At 41.1% G+C, this 18,480-nt stretch overlaps 1 protein-coding gene across 2 annotated transcripts; it reads left to right on the forward strand.

The window, feature by feature from the left end:
- On the forward strand, positions 1-16,566 carry SNRNP48 (small nuclear ribonucleoprotein U11/U12 subunit 48). 2 transcript variants are annotated; one of them, XM_079933046.1, is made up of 9 exons: positions 1-613; positions 3,303-3,416; positions 3,664-3,724; positions 5,089-5,163; positions 9,776-9,964; positions 10,424-10,545; positions 12,382-12,470; positions 12,786-12,950; positions 15,862-16,566. In XM_079933046.1, the coding sequence occupies exons 1-9, from the start codon at positions 458-460 to the stop codon at positions 15,908-15,910; spliced, it is 1,020 nt and encodes a 339-aa protein (XP_079789172.1). In that variant the 5' UTR covers positions 1-457; the 3' UTR covers positions 15,911-16,566. The 2 variants fall into 2 exon arrangements, with proteins under 2 accessions (XP_079789172.1, XP_079789173.1); XM_079933047.1 differs by lacking the exon at positions 1-613 and adding an exon at positions 1,631-1,797.
- Positions 16,567-18,480: the final 1,914 nt, after the last annotated feature.

Raw genomic sequence — 18,480 nt, forward strand, 5'->3', positions numbered from 1 at the left:
ATGCATACAGACGTCTGTGGGGGTGAAGTATCCGCAACTTCCAAATAATTCGTCAAAAATCAGTGTGCGGGGCTGTGTGTATGGAGACGGTGGGAGAGAGGCCAAATGTTAAGCAGTTAATGAACTGGAGGACGGCTATGCGAATGCTCATTGTACTACTCTTTAAACTTTTCTGTAGATATAAGTGTTTTTTTTTTTTTAAATTGGGGCGGGGAACGCCGTTCAGGGAAGGCCAAGTGCAAAGGCATCCACGAGCCTTACGAAGGTAGCGACGTCGGGAAGAGACGGAAGAGACTTCTCAGAACAGCTTCCGCCCTTCCCGGGGCCCTTCCCTGTTGGCGGATCCAGTCACGTGGCTACGTGGCCCCGCCCACAGCTCCCAGAGGCCCGCGCGCGCCGCCGGCAGTTGGGCCGCTCCTTCCGGGCCGGCAGGCGGGTAAGTGGTCGTGCCGCGGCCATGGATGGCGATCCTCCACCGGTGGAGGAGAGGCGGCGGCTGCGGGAGGAGCTGAGCGAGTTCGTGGAGAGCTGCTGCCGGACGCTGGAGGAGGTGACGGCGTCGCTGGGCTGGAGCCTGGACCGGCTGGACCCCGGGGAGGAGGAGGCGGCCGAGGTGAGGGGCGCGGGGTCCTCCCGGGGGCCCTCAGCCTGCGGAGCCCCGGGCGGCGGCCGCGGCCCCGCGTCTGCAGGGCTGTGGGCGGCGCGGGATCCGGCCTGCAGTGCCCGACGCCCCCGGGATGCTCGCACCCACCCCCGGGCTGCGCACCCCTGCGGAACCTCGCCCCAAGGAGCAGAGGGATCGCGGCGGGTGCAGAGCGGAGCGGATAGCCGGGCTGGGGTGTGACTGGGAGATAAGCGGGCGGGTTCGGGGTGCTGCTCGCGGAGGCGGCGGCGGCTTGCCCTGTCATCTGTCGCGTGGATTCCGTACTTCCACCAGACTCGGTGTCGGGAGGGCTTGGGAGTGCAGGTCATCTTTCTCAGCCTCCAGACTGTGCACCGATTCCACGATTATTAAAGGATGTCAACCTAGAGTCGGTATTAGCAGCTCTCCTGGACGTTAGGAAGAGATGTAGGCAGGAGTATTGGGGTGAACAATCCTGATTTTTTTTTTTTCTTTTTAATGGGATGGGAGGAAGGGAAGTGCTCCAGTGTGGCATCATTATTCATGCGGTCGACTATTCTTTCTGGGTTTACCATTTTGAAAAAACACTTTTGGGAATTCCCTGGCGGTCCAGTGGTTAGGATTCCGCGCTTCCGCTGCAGGGGGCCCGGGTTCAATTCAACCCCAGGCCTGGGAACTAAGATCCGGCGTGCTGCCCGGCCAGAGGAGAAAACAGCAGCAACACTTTTATTATTTGTTTAGAGGTATATTTGAAGCTGCGAATTCCATTGAGTGGGGCCTGCCAAGCCTTTCCACACCACTGTTTACCCAGCGATTTAGTAAATTTAGATTTCTTTTATTAACAGTTAAATAGAGCTTTGTATATGTCACTTACTATAATTACCTCCTTTAATATTCATAGTTACCCTATGAGGTAGGTACCGTTAGCCACTTTTTACAGATGAGGAAACAAACCAGAAGAGGTGATACTTTGTCCCAGGACACATTGCTGAGAGGTGGCAGGATTTGAACCCCCAGGCATTCTGCTCTGAGAGTCCCTGTGCCTACTTGATATGCTGCCGCTCTAAAACTCCTCTCTGAAGTTCCAAAATTCGGGCAATCGTCTGTGGGTGTGTATCTGACCTTTGCAAAACCAGTGTCTGATATTCAGGAGAGGAACTGGCTTAAACATCCTGGTAAGTGACATTCATACTTCCTAGACCAGGTGCAGTCCAGATAGGCAGTGAATCTTCACTTTTCTGCTGGAGTGTTTTCATACTGAAGCTGAGTGAACAGCGTCACAGTTCCCATCCTCACAGAGCTCAGCGGCTGGTGGTGGTGATGAGGGGGAATACAGAGAGATCAGCCGCTACATTGTAATGTGATAAAGTCTGTGAAGGCTGGGTTGGAATTGCTGTAGTGCCGGTTATTGTAGGCTGTGAGGGGATGGCCAGGACTTCCTGGGTAAAGTGAATTCTAAGCTGATAAATGAAAGTGAGCTGAATTAGCTAGTGAAGCACAGAGAAAGCATCAACAGCATGTGTAGAAATCCAGAGACAAGGGTGTGGTGAGCAGATCAGGAAACCTCCGGTAGTTAAGGATAGCTAAGAGCATAGGCTATGGGGAAGGAGGGGAATGATGGTCAGTAGGGGCCAGACCTTAAAGATCCTTGTGTCAGCCGTGTTAAAGAATCTGGATTTTTTTTTTTTTTCTTAATGAGAACAGTGGGGGAGGCATGGAAGTTTTTGTTTTTTTCTTTAATTTATTTATTTTTGATTGCGTCGGGTCTCTGTTGCTCCACATGGGCTTTCTCTAGTTGCGGCGTGCAGGGGCTACTCTTCTCTGCTGTGCGCGGGCTTCTCATTGCGGTGGCTTCTCTTGATGCGGAGCACAGGCTCTAGGCGCGTGGGCTGCAGTAGTTGTGGCTCGTGGGCTCAGTAGTTGCTGCACGTGGGCTTTAGAGCGCAGGCTCAGTAGTTGTGGTGCACGGGCTTAGTTGCTCCGCGGAAGCCCCGCATGGAAGTATTTTAAGCCAAGGCATATCATGATTATACTTGCCTTTTAATAAAATAATAATTGCTTATATTTATTGAATACTTACTATTTACCAGGTCCAGTCCAAATTGCTTTATGTGTATAAACTCATAGCTCTGTGAAAGAGGTCCTGCTGTTACACCCCTTTTATAGATGAGGAAACTGAGGCAAAATAAGGTTCAGTACCTTGACTAAGTTCATATAGTCAGTAAGTGGCAGACCTGGGATTCAAGCTAGCTGCAGTGTGGAGAATGGAGAACAGCCAGACCGGAAGTGGAGAGAGCAGTTAGGCAGTGGCCCTTGTAACCCAGGATCCTGGGAGGTGATGATCTCCTGCATGGGGACATGGCAGTGGGCATGGATTATGTGGAAGGATTTCAGAGTTCGTTAGGAGGAAAAAAGACTAGCTGATTGGTAGGTGAGGTTGTCCAGGCAGTGAGTGTAAACACATCTTTCAAGAGTTGGGCTTTGATGGGTTGAAGAGGGGCAGAGACTGTAAGGGGGAGAGAGAATGAGGGAGGGTTTTTTTTTTTCCCTTCTGTGTACATACACTCACACAGGGGCGTTGGGAGAGGCCTACGGAAGAGGATATAAAAACATTTAATGGTATAATTATTTCCTTAAAAATTATGTACCTTTTTTCTTTGCTTCTGTTTGATCTTTATAGGATGAAGTTGCCATATGCCCTTATGATTCCAATCATCGCATGCCTAAGTCGTCTCTAGCAAAGCACATGGTATCTTGTAGATTGAGGAAACTGGGCTATACCAAAGAAGAAGAGGTACCATATATCTATTATGTGTATGTTGTGTAATTCATACCTTAATAAATTCACAGTATTTGGAAGGTACAGTGTGATGTTTTCTGACAAAATAATAGTCATTTGAGGGGTGCAATGGTACTTGCCTCATTCTTCAAATTATTGCAAGAAATGTTTAAATGATATTAATCTATTGTTGGTTTATCTCAAATCTTAAAATAGTCATGATACTGAAAAACACTAAGATTTTGTTTTTTTTATTGTTTAGGGTAAAATGTATAATTCTGACTTTTTCTATGAGAATGCGAAGATACCTTCAGTTACCTTGAGTAAGTATTAATATAATTTTAAAATATCTTAGTGTAGCTGTACCTGTATAGGTATTGATATTTCTTTTTTTAAATTTATTTATTTTTATTTATTTTTGGCTGCATTGGGTCTTCGTTGCTTTGCGCGGGCCTTCTCTAGTTGTGGCGAGCGGGGGCTGCTCTTCATTGCGGTGCACGGCCTTCTCGTCGCAGTGGCTTATCTAGTTGTGGAGCACGGGCTCTATGTGCCTGGGCTTCAGTAGTTGCGGCTCGTGGGCTCTAGAGCGCTCTGTAGTTGTGGCGCACGGGCTTAGTTGCTTCTTGTCATGTGGGATCTTCCCAGTCTAGGGACCGAACCCGTGTGCCCTGCATTGGCATGCGGATTCTTAAACGCTGTGCCACCAGGGAAGTCCTAATGTTTCATTTTTGAATTATCAAAAGAATGGACTTTATAAGTATACTTATGGTTGGTTAAGAAGGGTTTTCTTTTTTTTTTTTTAAGATTTTTTTTTTTTGATGTGGAACGTTTTTTAAAGTCTTTATTGAATTTGTTACAATATTGCTTCTGTTTTATGTTCTTTTGGTTTTTTGGCTGCGAGGCATATGGGATCTTAAGCTCCCCAACCAGGAATCGAACCCGCACCCCCTGTATTGGAAGGCGAAGTCTTAACCACTGGACTGCCAGGAAAGTCCCAAGAAGGATATTTCCTATAGTGACACTAGTTTGCTCAATCTGAAATTTAGAGACCAGGCTTATAATAGGCAATGAAAATCTTCCAAAGCTTTGTACAATAGGACAGATGCCTTCCTTCTTGATTATAACAAAAATCTGGCCACACACATAATTTGACGATAGAACTGAGGATGGAAATGTGTTCCAAGTGTTCACAGCATACATAGAGGTTAAAATCTTGGACTTTGGAATCAGAATGCCCTGAGTCAAGTAATTTTGTCACTAATAGTTGTGTGACTTTCAGTACGGTAATTAACCTGTTAGTTGCCTAAATTTCTTTATAAAATGCGGATGATGATAATAGCACCCTTGTGAGGATTAAATGATGTAATGATATATGTAATATGGTTAGAATACTGCCTGACACTTAGCTGGAATTCAAGAAATGTTAGATATTATATTGGTTGATAAAATTTGTAGCAGCTACTGCTGCATGCTTGATTATAGTGTTTTCTGAACTGCTTGAAGTCTGGTTACTTACCGGATTCTAGGTAGATCTGAAAGAATTCTGCATTCAGAGTACCTTGGCAGCACTGTGGGTGTTAAGATTCTGGAAGGTTTCTCAATGTGCCCAGGGAGCTTGGATTGGAACCCAGTTAATTTCATTGTGGACACTGACAATTCATATTGCATTTATGGATTTTTTTGACAGATAAGGACTCACAATTCCAGATAATTAAACAAGCTAGAGATGCAGTTGGAAACGATGGTGATTATTATAATCAAAGTAAGTGGCATCAAAGTTTGAACTAATTAATAAAACTTTTTCTTCCATAGCACATGTTTCTAATTTTCAAGAGAAATCTTACGAGAACAGTTATGAGAAAGGCTAAGTTTTATATTTGACATTAGACTCAGTGCTTGGTGTCAGCTTCATTTGTTAGATATATTCCACTGAGATACACCAATCTCACCAGAACACTGTTTTAGCTAGGGATTCATGCTTTGGAATTACCTAATAGGTGAGATTGCCTCGTAGATAAATTTTTTTTAATTATGATTATTTAGTAAATAAATCCCACTGAGTAGACTGTCTCACCCTGACATTTCCCCTCTCTCTTGAGAATTAACCCAGTGTTAAATGTAGGAATGTCGAAATGCAACGTAAGAGGAAAGGCTCGGGCTAATCTGTCCCCACAGCTACTCCTCGGTGAAGCACAAACAGCGGTTTTATATACAATTTCAGAGGGTTTGTGGATCCCTGCATGCCCAGGCTGGCTTAAGAGTTTCTGCCTGGGACTTAACTTCAGCAGAGACTAGGTTAGAATTTTTAAGTTTGAGCTTCTAGGAAATTGAAAGAAACCTTAATCCTTCAAAATCATAGAAGAAAACAAGTAAATGCAGTTAACAGATTTCTGACTCTAGGTAGACCATCCAGCCAAAGCTGACTGGCTCCGATAAGAATTCTCAGTTGACTTCCTTAAGCCTCCTGAAGGTAGCTTTCTCTGGACATCTTACCTTTTTCTCCCTCACTCTTCTTTTTAGCTGAATGATACTCACTAGCCCATAGTTAGGATTTCTTTTCTCCTGTGTTGATGTTCAGGGTCTTAATCCCATTGTTCTAAGCCAGTATCTGGGCTTCATTTCTCCCTCAGTTGCCCTGTGGCTGCAGAAGGAAGAAGTCTTCTTAGTCTGCATTAGATTGGTTCCTCGGAACAGCCAGAAGCATATTGCTTGTATTTCCTGTTTTGAAGATCCCATTTAGTATTTTTTGTGCTAAATTGCAGGTTTTATTCTTTGAGGGAGACATTTGACTCTCATCTTATTTGAAGCGATTACTGAGCTATAGTCAGTCAAGCCTTTTTTGACCCCTGTTCAGTTAGTGAACCAATTAAAAAAGTAAAGGATTTTGGTTTTTTTTTTTTTTTTTTTTGGAGGGGTTATTAGTTAAAGGACTTTTTTTGACCTTAGCTAGTTAGATAGATTTACTGAATTTATTTTAGAGTTGAAAGAGAATTTGGAGATAATCTAATCCAGCTTCTGCTTTTTACAGATCAGGAAACAAATCCTGTCTGATAGAGATGATAAAGTTCTGGGGTGCTTGTTCTAAAGGTTCTCAGTGCTTTTATATTTTAGAAGAGAGTTTTTTTATTTTTCAAAGCTCTCTTATTCATTTCATTTCCCTTTGACAACAAACTTGTGATAGGTTGAACAAGTATTTGCTCTTTCATATTAGATGAAGAAATAGAGGCACACAGAAGTGAATTAACTAACACCCCTTTGCTATAATATAGGAAAGCTGGATTGAGAGCCAAGTTCTGAATTTTGCAGATTTGCACATTGAGTTTAATTCTTTACAAAAGCAAATAATTACTTTGAATGAATAGTTCTTTCAATAGATAGTTAAAAGGAACTTCTATTTGATTTTGAATTTTTGTATTATCTTAAATTAAGACTTCATTGTTAAGAATAACATGTTATATGATCTGTAACCCTCTTTTTAAAACTTTTTTCCATCTATGTAGAGTTCTGCAATTTCTCAATAGAGATTAATTTTTGTGGCGCACTTATGTCTTACACATCTAAAATTTTTTACCCCAGGACAAAAATCTCTTTAATACTTTCTTATTGATGTTTACTTTGAAGGAACAATAACTAACATTAATAGTTTTACATTTTCCATTTCATTAATGTTTGTTATATACTAAATTGTCAGATTTTACGTTTTCATTTCATCAGTCACATCAGGTCTAAACTCAAGGTATAGAGTTCTCAATTCGTTAATCTTTGTCAAAGCTTGAACAGCCATTAGATCTACTTATTTATTTTCGGATATAGTTACTTTGGTTAATTTTATCACCAAGATACTAATTTCAGTCATAAACAGTCATTTTATATAGTTGGTGGTTTATCTTTTTCCTTCAATATTAAAAATTCAAGTTTCTGTACTTCAGTTTCATGGCATCTGTTTGGGTGGTGGCCGTGATTTGAACATCAGTGTACTATGATAAAGAACCCCAAAGAGACAGGAGATTATGGTTCTAGACCTGATCTGTTCCTACCACTTGTGAGATGTTGGCAAATCATTTTACTTCCAAGGACCTCATTTCTTCATCTCCAGCGTTAGGAAATTGACTCTGTATGAATTCTTCGCAAAATTCTGAGTTTGTACCTTTAACACGAGTTAATGTTTAATATTGTTAAATATATTATTATTTAATATTAATATTTAATATTGTATCTCACACGTTTGAGATGCCCTGTGTTGGCAGAAAGGACTAACACAGAAGAATGAGAGTTCAAGTTATTGAAAAAGTAGATTAGAGTTTCAGTTTGGGATGATGAAAAGGTTCTGGAGATGGATAGACATGATGGTTGCACAACAGTATGAATGTACTAAATGCCACTGAACTGTACACCTGAAAATGGTTAAAATGGTAAATTTCATGTGTATATTTTACCACAGTTTTTAAAAACTACTATAAAAAAAGGTAGATAGAGGGTCACAGAATTAGTATGATTACAGCTCATTCAGATATACCTCTGAATTGTATAGAAACTTGCGTTTGAACTTTTACATTTTGTGGAAATGTAAGCTTATTTAAGTGTGTTTATTTTTTTGTGTGTCGGAAATATCTATGTTCTGAATGATTTGAATGCAGCTTGTTTAACTTTTCCTGTACTTTTTCTTTTTCAGTAATTGGGGTGAGTATAAAGAGGAATTAGGAACCTGAATGTACTCCTTATTTAAAGATATGCAGTATCCTTTTTGCAAATGATATCCTTTTAAAAGTATCACTCAAATTTCTAAACTTAATCACTGTCACAATATTATAGTCTTGATTTGGAATTTTAGTTGAATTTCAAAGAATTTAACTATCAGTCTTGACCATACAGGAATTTAAGATGAATAAAGAAAACTCCAAAATATTTTAAGGAGGAAATTATACTTCTTTGTTTAAAAAGAGCAGAGAGAGGTTTATGTGGAGCTTGTTTATAATACATCAGTGTTTTCTAATCTTTTGTATTTTTCTCCTAGAATATATAACCTATATTCAGATAAATTCGGTTTATCAAAGGCATCTCATTTTTATATTATAAAATTAAATGTTTTAACATCTGGCTTTCCCTAGCGTCTACCAGAATTAGAGTAAGATTGATTGAAAAGGAGGGAACCCTCCTTCCGCACTAATTCAGAAGCCTTCTGCTAGTACAGATGCTTATCTGTAGCTGTTACACCACGGACTCAGATTCAGTGTAGCTCTCCTCTTAATTTGTAGACAAATGTAAAGTCATCTCTTTTCTTGTGTGGTAATGCTTAGTTCATAGGGTGCTCTCATTTGAATTTTTGTTTTGCCTCTTTACCTAGGAAGTCAGTGAGATTAAACTTTATCAAATATAAGTAGTTGAGAAGAGCTACTGATTTTACATTGTTCTGTGAACCTGAGTTATTACTTTAGGGTAACTAGCAAACATTAAAAGGATTCCTTTAGTAGCTCATGTTCTTTGTTTGCATTTGTGAATAATGAAGTCTAGAAAGAATCATTTTAAATTGCTTTATTTACAGTTACAGTAATTTTTTTGTTTCTTTGAGAAAATTTGAATCTCAAAACAAATTTTCTTCAATGTTTAATACATCATATCAAGGTATTGTATTTACTTTTTTTCATTAATGAGCAGATTTTAGAAAGTTCTATGACTTTGGTGGGGGGGGGTATTGTTAAGGTTTTTCACTTAATTTGGTGAAGTCAATATGCTGCTGCTTCCGAAAATTAAATCAGGGTTAGTCTCAGTCTGTCTTTCTCTGGTCTTTCTTGGGATTTCTGCTACTTAACTGTTTCTTGGTCCCTAGCTCTAAGTCATTGCACAAATGGGATGCATTTTGACTATGGAACATCTAGCTTGATGTCTCTCATAAAAAATGATATTTTTTACACATTTTTCATATTTCTATAATTTATCTTCAAAGGGACTGTAATGTGTATTACCTATTAAAAACATTTTTTTCCCAGCTTTTATGGGGAAAAGCATATAGACAGAAAGAAAGTTAATATCTACCTTTACAGTATGGGTAGCCTTTTAAAGGTTTTTTTTCTTAGCAAATTGTCTCATGGTTATTACTGCCTGCCTTCATGGGATCTGTCTTAACATTGTTGGAAAGAATAGCAAACGTCCACAACAGCAAACATTCTGTGGATGTAGCATTCAGGATAGAGTCAATGTTGACCGTTATCACACAGATTGATGTTTTGTATGTTTAGGGATTACTATGAAAACAGATTGCTTGTGTTAATTTAATGTTGCATTATTACAGCGCATGTTTAAAGATAAGTATAGTAGATCATAAATCCACAAAGCTTCATGTATTGTTTATCCTTGTGATTTTATTTTTACTCTAGGGATGTATTCTTCATTGCCTGTTGAAGTTCCTCTGAATCACAAACGGTTTGTTTGTGATCTAACCCAAGCCGATCGTCTTGCCCTCTATGATTTTGTAATCGAGGAGACAAAGAAAAAACGGTCAGATTCTCAAATTATTGAAAATGACAGCGATCTCTTTGTAGACTTGGCTGCCAAAGTCAATCAAGGTTTGAGACGAATATCATAGTTTTCTATTTCTTAATTGTCATTCCATCCTTTGAGTGTTACTAAGATGACTTGTCAGGCCACTTTGAGTTGGAATAGGATGGTTTTGTATCATCTGTCATTCACATATATATTAAGATGTTTACTTAGTACTTGAAATTTTGCTCTCTGATTGTTACATTAAGCATACCTTACTTCTGTAAGAATGTTCCTTGAGCTGGGCTGTTACTTTAATCTCTGTACCTAAGCACTGTTATGTTCAATTAATGGTTAGAGAAAAGGAGTGATATAAACCTCAGTCCACTTACATAACAGAGTTTTCAGAATATTTTTGAGTGCTGTATTATCACAGTACATTAAAGCATGTTGAGATGTCGGATGATTATGGTGTGCCTTCCCACTAATTCAGAAGAATTTATAGCTTCTGAGGATGTAATAATTTTATTTTGTTCTTTTATTAGATAATAGTCGAAAAAGTCCAAAATCTTACCTTGAAATCCTGGCAGAAGTGAGAGATTATAAAAGAAGACGCCAGTCCTATAGAGCTAAGAATGTTCACATAACCAAGAAGTCATATACTGAGGTATGTTTGGCATAATTTTATGGAGCTTTGTCGAACACAGAGATTTCCCTTAGATACTTATCCTCTGTCCCGTGGATCTCCACAGTTCCTTAGAGGTTTTCTGAGCGGACGTGGCTCCACGGTGGCCACACCTGCTTTGTATTTGCTCCATCACTCTCAGACCCACCCTTTACCAGACAAAGGCTTTTCAGGGTACAAAGCCCTTCTATAAAGAGGTTGTGCAGGGCTTCCCTGGTGGCACAGTGGTTGAGAGTCTGCCTGCCGATTCAGGGGACAAGGGTTTGTGTCCCAGTCCGGGAGGATCCCACAGGCCACAGAGCGGCTGGGCCCGTGAACCATGGGCGCTGAGCCTGCGCGTCCGGAGCCTGTGCTCCGCAACGAGAGAGGCCACAACAGTAGGAGGCCCGTGTACCAAAAAAAAAGAAAAGAAAAGAAAAGAAAAGGTTGTGCGGTCTAACAAAAACACTGCTCTTGAGAAAGTGGTATTACATCACGATGAGGACATAGATTTTGGCTTTAGACAGACCTGCGCTTGAGTTTTGATTCTGCAATTTATCATTGGCTCTTTGACTTGGGCAAATTATTTGAGCTTTTCAAGATTCAGAGTTTTTCATTTTATAGTAATACAGACTGCAGGGTTATTGTGAGAAGTAATTGAAATAATGCTTATGGACAAAGAAATTGTTCAGTGAATATCTTTTTTGGCAGAAATTTTAGTGTGCGTTTATGTACTTTACTAAACATTTGGGCTTAAGAAATGTCTTGGTATAAATTATTTGTAATTTATATTATAAAATAATTTTATGTATATTATAAAATTTAAGTACATTAACCTCTTGATGTATATCTAGACTTATTTTCAGATGTCATTTAGTGGGTAGAGTTGATGAATTTTTGGTACACGAATCACCTTGCCTAAACACTGTAAATAATTTCCTCATTGAATCTCTAATTGTTCCCATGTTATTTCTTCCTTCCTTTTATGATTCCAGAGACCTTCCATAATCTGGCCTCATTTTACCAAGCGTTTTCTTCTGTTTTAGTCAAGCATGTCTGTTAAAGTGTGTCTGACCACACGTATTTATTCTTACCTCAGTATCCTAATACACGTAGTCTCATCTGTGGTGCCTTTTGTTTTGCTGTTTAGAAACTTGATGCCCACTCACTGTTTCCATGAGGTGTTGATGGCTCTGAGCCATCTGCTGGCTTACTGCACTCATGCTCTGTACCGACAGCTTAGCACTTGGTTTTATGCTGTGCTTTTTACAATTAAAGTACATGTTTTAGACTTACCTTACTCGGGCATCGCCCTAGTGAGTCTTACAGTCCCTCAAATCCTTGGTGGTTCAACACTTGTTTCTTCTCTGGTCTCATAACCTTGAACTCAAGTATCAGTGTCGTTGCTAAGTGCTCTTTACAATTTTATGGTTAACTTTTTTTTTTTAAATAAATTTATTTATTTAATTTTTGGCTGCGTTGGGTCTTCGTAGCTACGCACGGGCTTTCTCTGGTTGCGGCGAGCAGGGGCTACTCTTCGTTGCGGTGCACAGGGCTTCTCACTGCGGTGGCTTCTCTTGTTGCGGAGCATGGGCTCTAGGTGCATGGGCTTCAGTAATTGTGGCACGTGGGCTCAATAGTTGTGGCTCGCGAGCTCTAGAGCACAGGCTCAGTAGTTGTGGTGCACGGGCTTAGTTGCTCCGCGGCATGTGGGACTTTCCCGGACCAGGGCTGGAACCCGTTTCCCCTGCATTGGCAGGCGGATTCTTAACCACCGCGCCACCAGGGAAGTCCCTGAGTAGCTCTGTTATCTGAAATTCGGTACTTAACTCTCTGTAGGTGATTCGGGATGTGATCAACGTGCACATGGAGGAACTCTGCAGCCAGTGGCAGGAGGAGCAGGAGAATGCAGAGGATGATGCGGAGAAGTACGTCAGTGCGTCAGCTGGTGAAAATAGTTCTGTTTTTATTCTGTCACCCGTAATCGTTCAACTGAACTTTAGCACCTCCAAGACCATTAGTAGCATGCTGTGATTCATCAGAACGCTTACTGTTCTTGATTTTACCACAGTTGTGAAACATGCCATTAAGAGCTGAGTTTCTTTGCCCGCCCTCTTATCTGGAGTGCGGGGTTATACGTATTTAGTCTCTGTCTGGCACTGGTCTGATACAGAATATGGAGCTTTAGGCTGGTCTGTACTGGAGACCATAGTTAAAACTGTTTAATGTTCTTTCTGTTTCAGGAATGAAGAAAGGCGGTCGGCTTCAGTAGACTCACGGCAGTCTGGGGGAAGCTATCTGGATGCGGAGTGTTCACGACATAGAAGGGATCGGAGTAGGAGCCCGCATAAACGCAAAAGAAACAAAGAGAAGGACAAACACTGGGACTCAAGAAGAAGGAAAGAGAGGTAAGCCCGGCACTGCGTCATTCGCTGTGGAATTGTTGATGCTTGAGAAGGCCCTTCTGTCATAGGCCATGCTGTCATAGGCCATGCTGAGGACATGGCTTGTAAGTAAATTAAGGTGAGGAGAGTAAACAATTGATGATTCTTAACATTCATCCTGTTTCAGTTCAAATATCCACAGCTCTACCTGCCTGATTGGTACGGTTTCCCTTTTTTAATTACTTGTTTCCTCACCAGGAGATGGGAAAGTAATGTCTAGGTAGAAAGTTAACCATGTTAAAAAGGTGTTTGCCTAGATCTTTCTTCAGTCCTTTCTGTGTCCCTCCCTCCCTTTCTTGTTTCTCTTTCTCATCCTTTCTTTCTCTTGCTAATTCATCAGATAAAGGATGTTATAAAGTCAGAGAGAAGGTCTAAGCTTTAATGGCAGTCAGTTTTGCCCTTGTTGGTATTCCTGATAAAATTCTGAAAGCTGCGGAGATATAAAGTAATACTGAAATAGTGAATTCAGATCGTCCGAGGTCTGTTCCTGTATCCAGCTGCTTACTGGGCATCTACGTGGATCTCAAATTTGTCAGGTCTACGCCTGAACTTGACTTTTTCTTGGTCTGCTCCTCTTCCGCCAGTACTCCTGTCCTGGTTAATGGACGGCCATCATCTGTTCACCTAAGCCAGCAGCCGAGGACTCATGCTAGAAGCTCCCTTTTACTCCTTACCATCTGGTCCTAGTCGTCAGTTTTGTGTGAAGATGCCTCACACTCGCCTCCTCTCTCTGTCCTTAAGGCTGTCGTCTGGGAAACGATGGCTGTGCTCCTCATTGTTCTCTCTGTAGGCTTGTCCCACATGGATCCATCCCCGCCCTGCTGCCAGAGTGGGCTTGCACCTCTTAAAACTCCTCAGTGGTAGAGTTCACGTTCTTCGGAACAGCTCTCGAGACCTCCTGGAGCAGGGCGCCTGCCTACCTACCTTGTATTTGCCCCTGCCCCATGAACTACACAACTTCTGGTCTGGCCAGCCCGGATTCCTCACAACTCCCCACCCGCACTGGGCCTCGTCCGTGCCTTTCCACCTCGTGTTCTGCTGCCTGGTGGTTGTTGTTGTTGTTGACTATTTATTTATGTATTTGTTTGGTAGCACTGAGTCTTAGTTTCGGCATGTGGGCTCCTTAGTTGCAGCTCGCTGCCATGCGAACTCTTAGTGGCGGCATGCACATGGGATCTAGTTCCCTGACCAGGGACCGAACCCGGGCCCCCCTGCATTGGGAGTGCGGAGTCTTACCCACTGCGCCACTGGGGAGTCCTTTAAGCCTTCGGTAAACTCATCCTTTAAGACCCAGCTTAGTCATGTCCATGAAGCCTTTTTCACTCATTCAGACAGAGCTGATCTTTCTCATTTTGTTACCACTCTACCCAGCACCTACTTTTTATTGAACGTAAGTTATTTCTCTCTCTACTAGACTGAGCTCATTGAAAGCAGGTCCATGTCTTATTTAGTATTATTTGCACAGTGCTTGTCTAGCAATAGGCTTTTTTTTTTGCGTTACGCAGGCCTCTCACTGTTGTGGCCTCTCCCGTTGCGGAGCACAGGTTCTGGACGCGCAGGCTCAGTGGCCATGGCTCACGGGCCCAGCCGCTCCGCGGCATGTGGGATCCTCCCAGACCAGGGCACGAACCCGTGTCCCCTGCATTGGCAGGCGGACTCTCAACCACTGCGCCACCAGGGAAGCCCTAGCAGTAGGCTTTTAAGTGACACCTCTCCAGGGCCAGTGGCGATCAGGATATTAGTAAGACTTACTGGTTTAATAATTATGCTCATCTTATTATCATTCAGTTCATAGAGTTAAAGCTAGCTATGATTTTAGTCCTCTTATAAAAATGAAATATTTGCTTAGTAAACCCTTTTGATTCATTTAATGCATGATAATCTGTGATAATTATGCACACGTTAACTTTTTTTTTTTAATATATTTATTTTATTTATTTATTTTTGGCTGCATTGCGTCTTTGTTGCTGCGAGCAGGCTTTCTCTAGTTGCGGCGAGCGGGGGCTACTCTTCATTGCAGCGCGCAGGCTTCTCACTGCGGTGGCTTGTTGCAGAACACGGGTTCCAGGCGCACGGGCTTTAGTAGTTGTGCGGGCTCAGTAGTTGTGGCTCGCGGGCTCTAGAGCACAGGTTCAGTAGTTGTGGCACACAGGTGTAGCTGCTCCGCGGCATGTGGGATCTTCCCGGACCAGGGCTCGAACCCATGTGCCCTGCATTGGCAGGCGGATTCTTGACCACTGTGCCACCAGGGAAGCCCCTGCACACGTTAACTCTTGATTAGCTATCAGAAATTGTGCTGTCTTACTTCTTCTGGTTGTCAGTGCTTCTTCCACTTAAGTAATTTTTGACATGTCCAGTCAGTCCCTATTGACTTACAGATGTTAGATAACCTCAAAATCTAAACATGAGTAATCTTCCTTTAGAGAGGATAAACTGAGTATTAGCAGGAAACACTTCTCACTAGGATAGTCTTTGAGGGCCACCCTTGAGAGGGAATGAATTGTGGGAGCTGAGATGGGGGCCAGGGTGAGTAGATCAGACATCTGAACTCCTCCTATGACTCCAGCATCCTGTTTGCAATGAATTCTCAGGTCGTCGACTGGGTACATATAGTCAGAGTTAATTTTAAAGTGTAACTCCAAAGCGCAGGTAAAGAATCCGTTTTCCTTATCCCCATCTCAATTTTGCCCTGTAGTTTTAATGATGCATTTTTTATATCTACTCCGAAAAAAAGTCACTGATCAGTTTTAAGGGCATGTTTTAACTTGTTCTGGTTTATATCTGATGTCAGTATATTACTGTGAATTATTATTTTAAAGCTTTGATATTAAAGTGCCTGTCATTTATAATTTTTTTTTCACCCCTTTCATTTCAGGGATGGGGAAAGACATCATAGTCATAAAAGAAGAAAGCAAAAAATATAAACGAAGTATTTGTGCGTGTATTAATTATGCTTATGCCATGGTAACCAGTATGCTGATGTTTTTATCATAATTGCTTTGAGTAGGAGAATGTGCTTTTTATGAACTGTTCAGTGCTCAGATCATTATTTTTCAACCAATACTTACATCCCAAACCATGAGTACATTGATTATGCCCTAGAAATTTGTTTTCCTTATATTTTAATGGATGATTGCCTCCTATTACTGATTTTGTTTCATTCTTTTTTTGATAATTTATGTATCAGAAAATTCTTTAATTAAAGTGAATATTTAAACTACATAACTAATACAAAAATGCATTCTTACTGTAAAAAATTAAACCTTGGGCTTCCCTGGTGGCGCAGTGGTTGAGAGTCCGCCTGCCAGTGGAGGGGACACGGGTTTGTGCCCTGGTCCGGGAAGATCCCACATGCCGCAGAGCGGCTGGGCCCGTGAGCCACGGCCGCTGAGCCTGCGCGTCCGGAGCCCGTGCTCCGCAACGGGAGAGGCCACAACAGTGAGAGGCCCGCGTACCGCAAAAAAAAAAAAAAAGAAAAAGAAAAACCTTACAGATAAGGCTAAAGAATGCTTGGAGCACCACCTGTGATCCCTGTGGCCACCCCAGGGGGTAACCACGGGTGAACTGTAAAAGGGAAAAACTCCCCTTTTGATGAATATTTGATGAATATTAATAAACTGATAATACAGTTTATTTCTTTAAGTCCAATATAGTAATCTATCGTGACTACACCACATTTTATTTAGCCAGGCCTTTCCCCTTTTGATGAATATTTGGGTTAAGGCCTGGCTAAATAAAATGTGGTGTAGTCACGATAGATTACTATATTGGACTTAAAGAAATAAACTGTATTATCATGACTAGATCTCAGAGACATGCTAAATGAAAATAAACAAGTTTCAGAAACATATGTACAAGTTATATCTATGTACAAAACAATACTGTACATCTTCTCTGGCTGTATATGTATGTAAATATATTTCTAAAGGTTCAGAAGAACTCATCCCAAACTCCCATCAGTGATTATTTGAGGGAGGAGGTATAAATGGGAGAGAGAAAGGATGGAAACCAGGATTGGGAGGGTGGTCAAAGGGAACTTTAGCTTTATTCATTATGCATTAATTTTTAAAAAATAAGGTAGTATTTGTGTTTCACTTGTTAATTAAAAATATACTGTCGTTTTGTTTTTTGTAAATAAAGTTGATTGAGGTACTGTTTACATACAGTAAAATACATTCATTTTAAGTGTACATTTCATTGAGTTTTGACAAACTGATACCCCCCCCCCACCATGTATCCTTCATCTCAGTCAAGACAGAGAACATTTCCTTCTCCCTCAGAAGTTCCCTTATACCCCTTTTCCCAGTCAGTTTCTCTACCACCAGCCCTAAACAACCACAGATCTTCTTTTTGTTCCTGTTGATTAGATACATCTTTTCTAGAATTCATGTAAGTGGAATGCTACAACACAGTACTTGCCTCTTCACAGACTGATCCATGCTGTGTGTGTCAGTAGTCTGTTCCTTCTCGTTGCTAGTAGTATAGTATAGTCTATTGTATGCCAGATTGTTCAGTTGAAACTTTGGCATTAAATATTAAACATCTCATGTCTGAAGAGCAGTATCTGCGAAACCCAGGTTAAGGATTCCAAGGTGGGTTCCAAATAGAAAGGAAACCTTGATTACGTGAGTAAGTAACTGACAACGCCAGAAAGGTTGACTGGTTTTAGATCAGATTGGCTGCTAGGTTCAGGTGTGGAAGAAGCTCTCCAATTTATAAGGTGAGAATCAGCGGGTCGCTTGCCAGTATGAAGCCCTATTAGTGCCGTTGTACTTAATTTCTAAGTATATAAAATTCAGATTGAAAAGTCTTAAAAACAAGGACTTCGGAGTTACCATAATGTTGAGCCGTGTGACATTGCTGCCTTTGTAGGTCAAATCCATTGGAATGATCAGCCGTTTCATATAGTATAACTCAATTTATAATATTGTTTTTCATTATGATTTCAATGACTTTACTAACTAGAAGATGGACTTGGGCTTTTAGTAGGAGAGGGAGAAGGGGAAAGGAATAGGGTGGTGGGATCGGGAAAAATAGGATAGTGTTTCTTTAATGTCTTGCTAGATTCACTTATTTGCAAAAATTTGCCAAATTTTTGTTAAGGTGTCTCCGTTCATGAGGTATATCGGTCTGTAGTTTACTTGTAATGTCTGTCTGGGTTTTGGTATCAAGATAATGATGGCTGGGAAAGTTTCCTTCCTCTTTTTTTATCTGGAATTGTGAATAATTGATACTATTCCTTTTTAAAAGGTATTTGGTAGAATTTACCAGTGAAGCCATCTGGGACTGGAGTGTTCTTTGTGGGAAGGTTTTTATCTATGAATTTAATATACTGAATCTATTTCAAGGTATCTGTTTCTTCTTGAGTCAACTTAGATAGAAAAAGAGATTGAATTAAGCCCACATTAAGCAGAAGGAAGAAAACAATAAAGAACATAAATCAGGGAAATAGGAAACTGGAAAGCAATAGAGTGAAAGAAACCAAAAACTAGTT

This window comes from Stenella coeruleoalba (assembly GCF_951394435.1).
Source record: "Stenella coeruleoalba genome assembly, chromosome: 10".
NCBI lineage: Eukaryota > Metazoa > Chordata > Mammalia > Artiodactyla > Delphinidae > Stenella > Stenella coeruleoalba.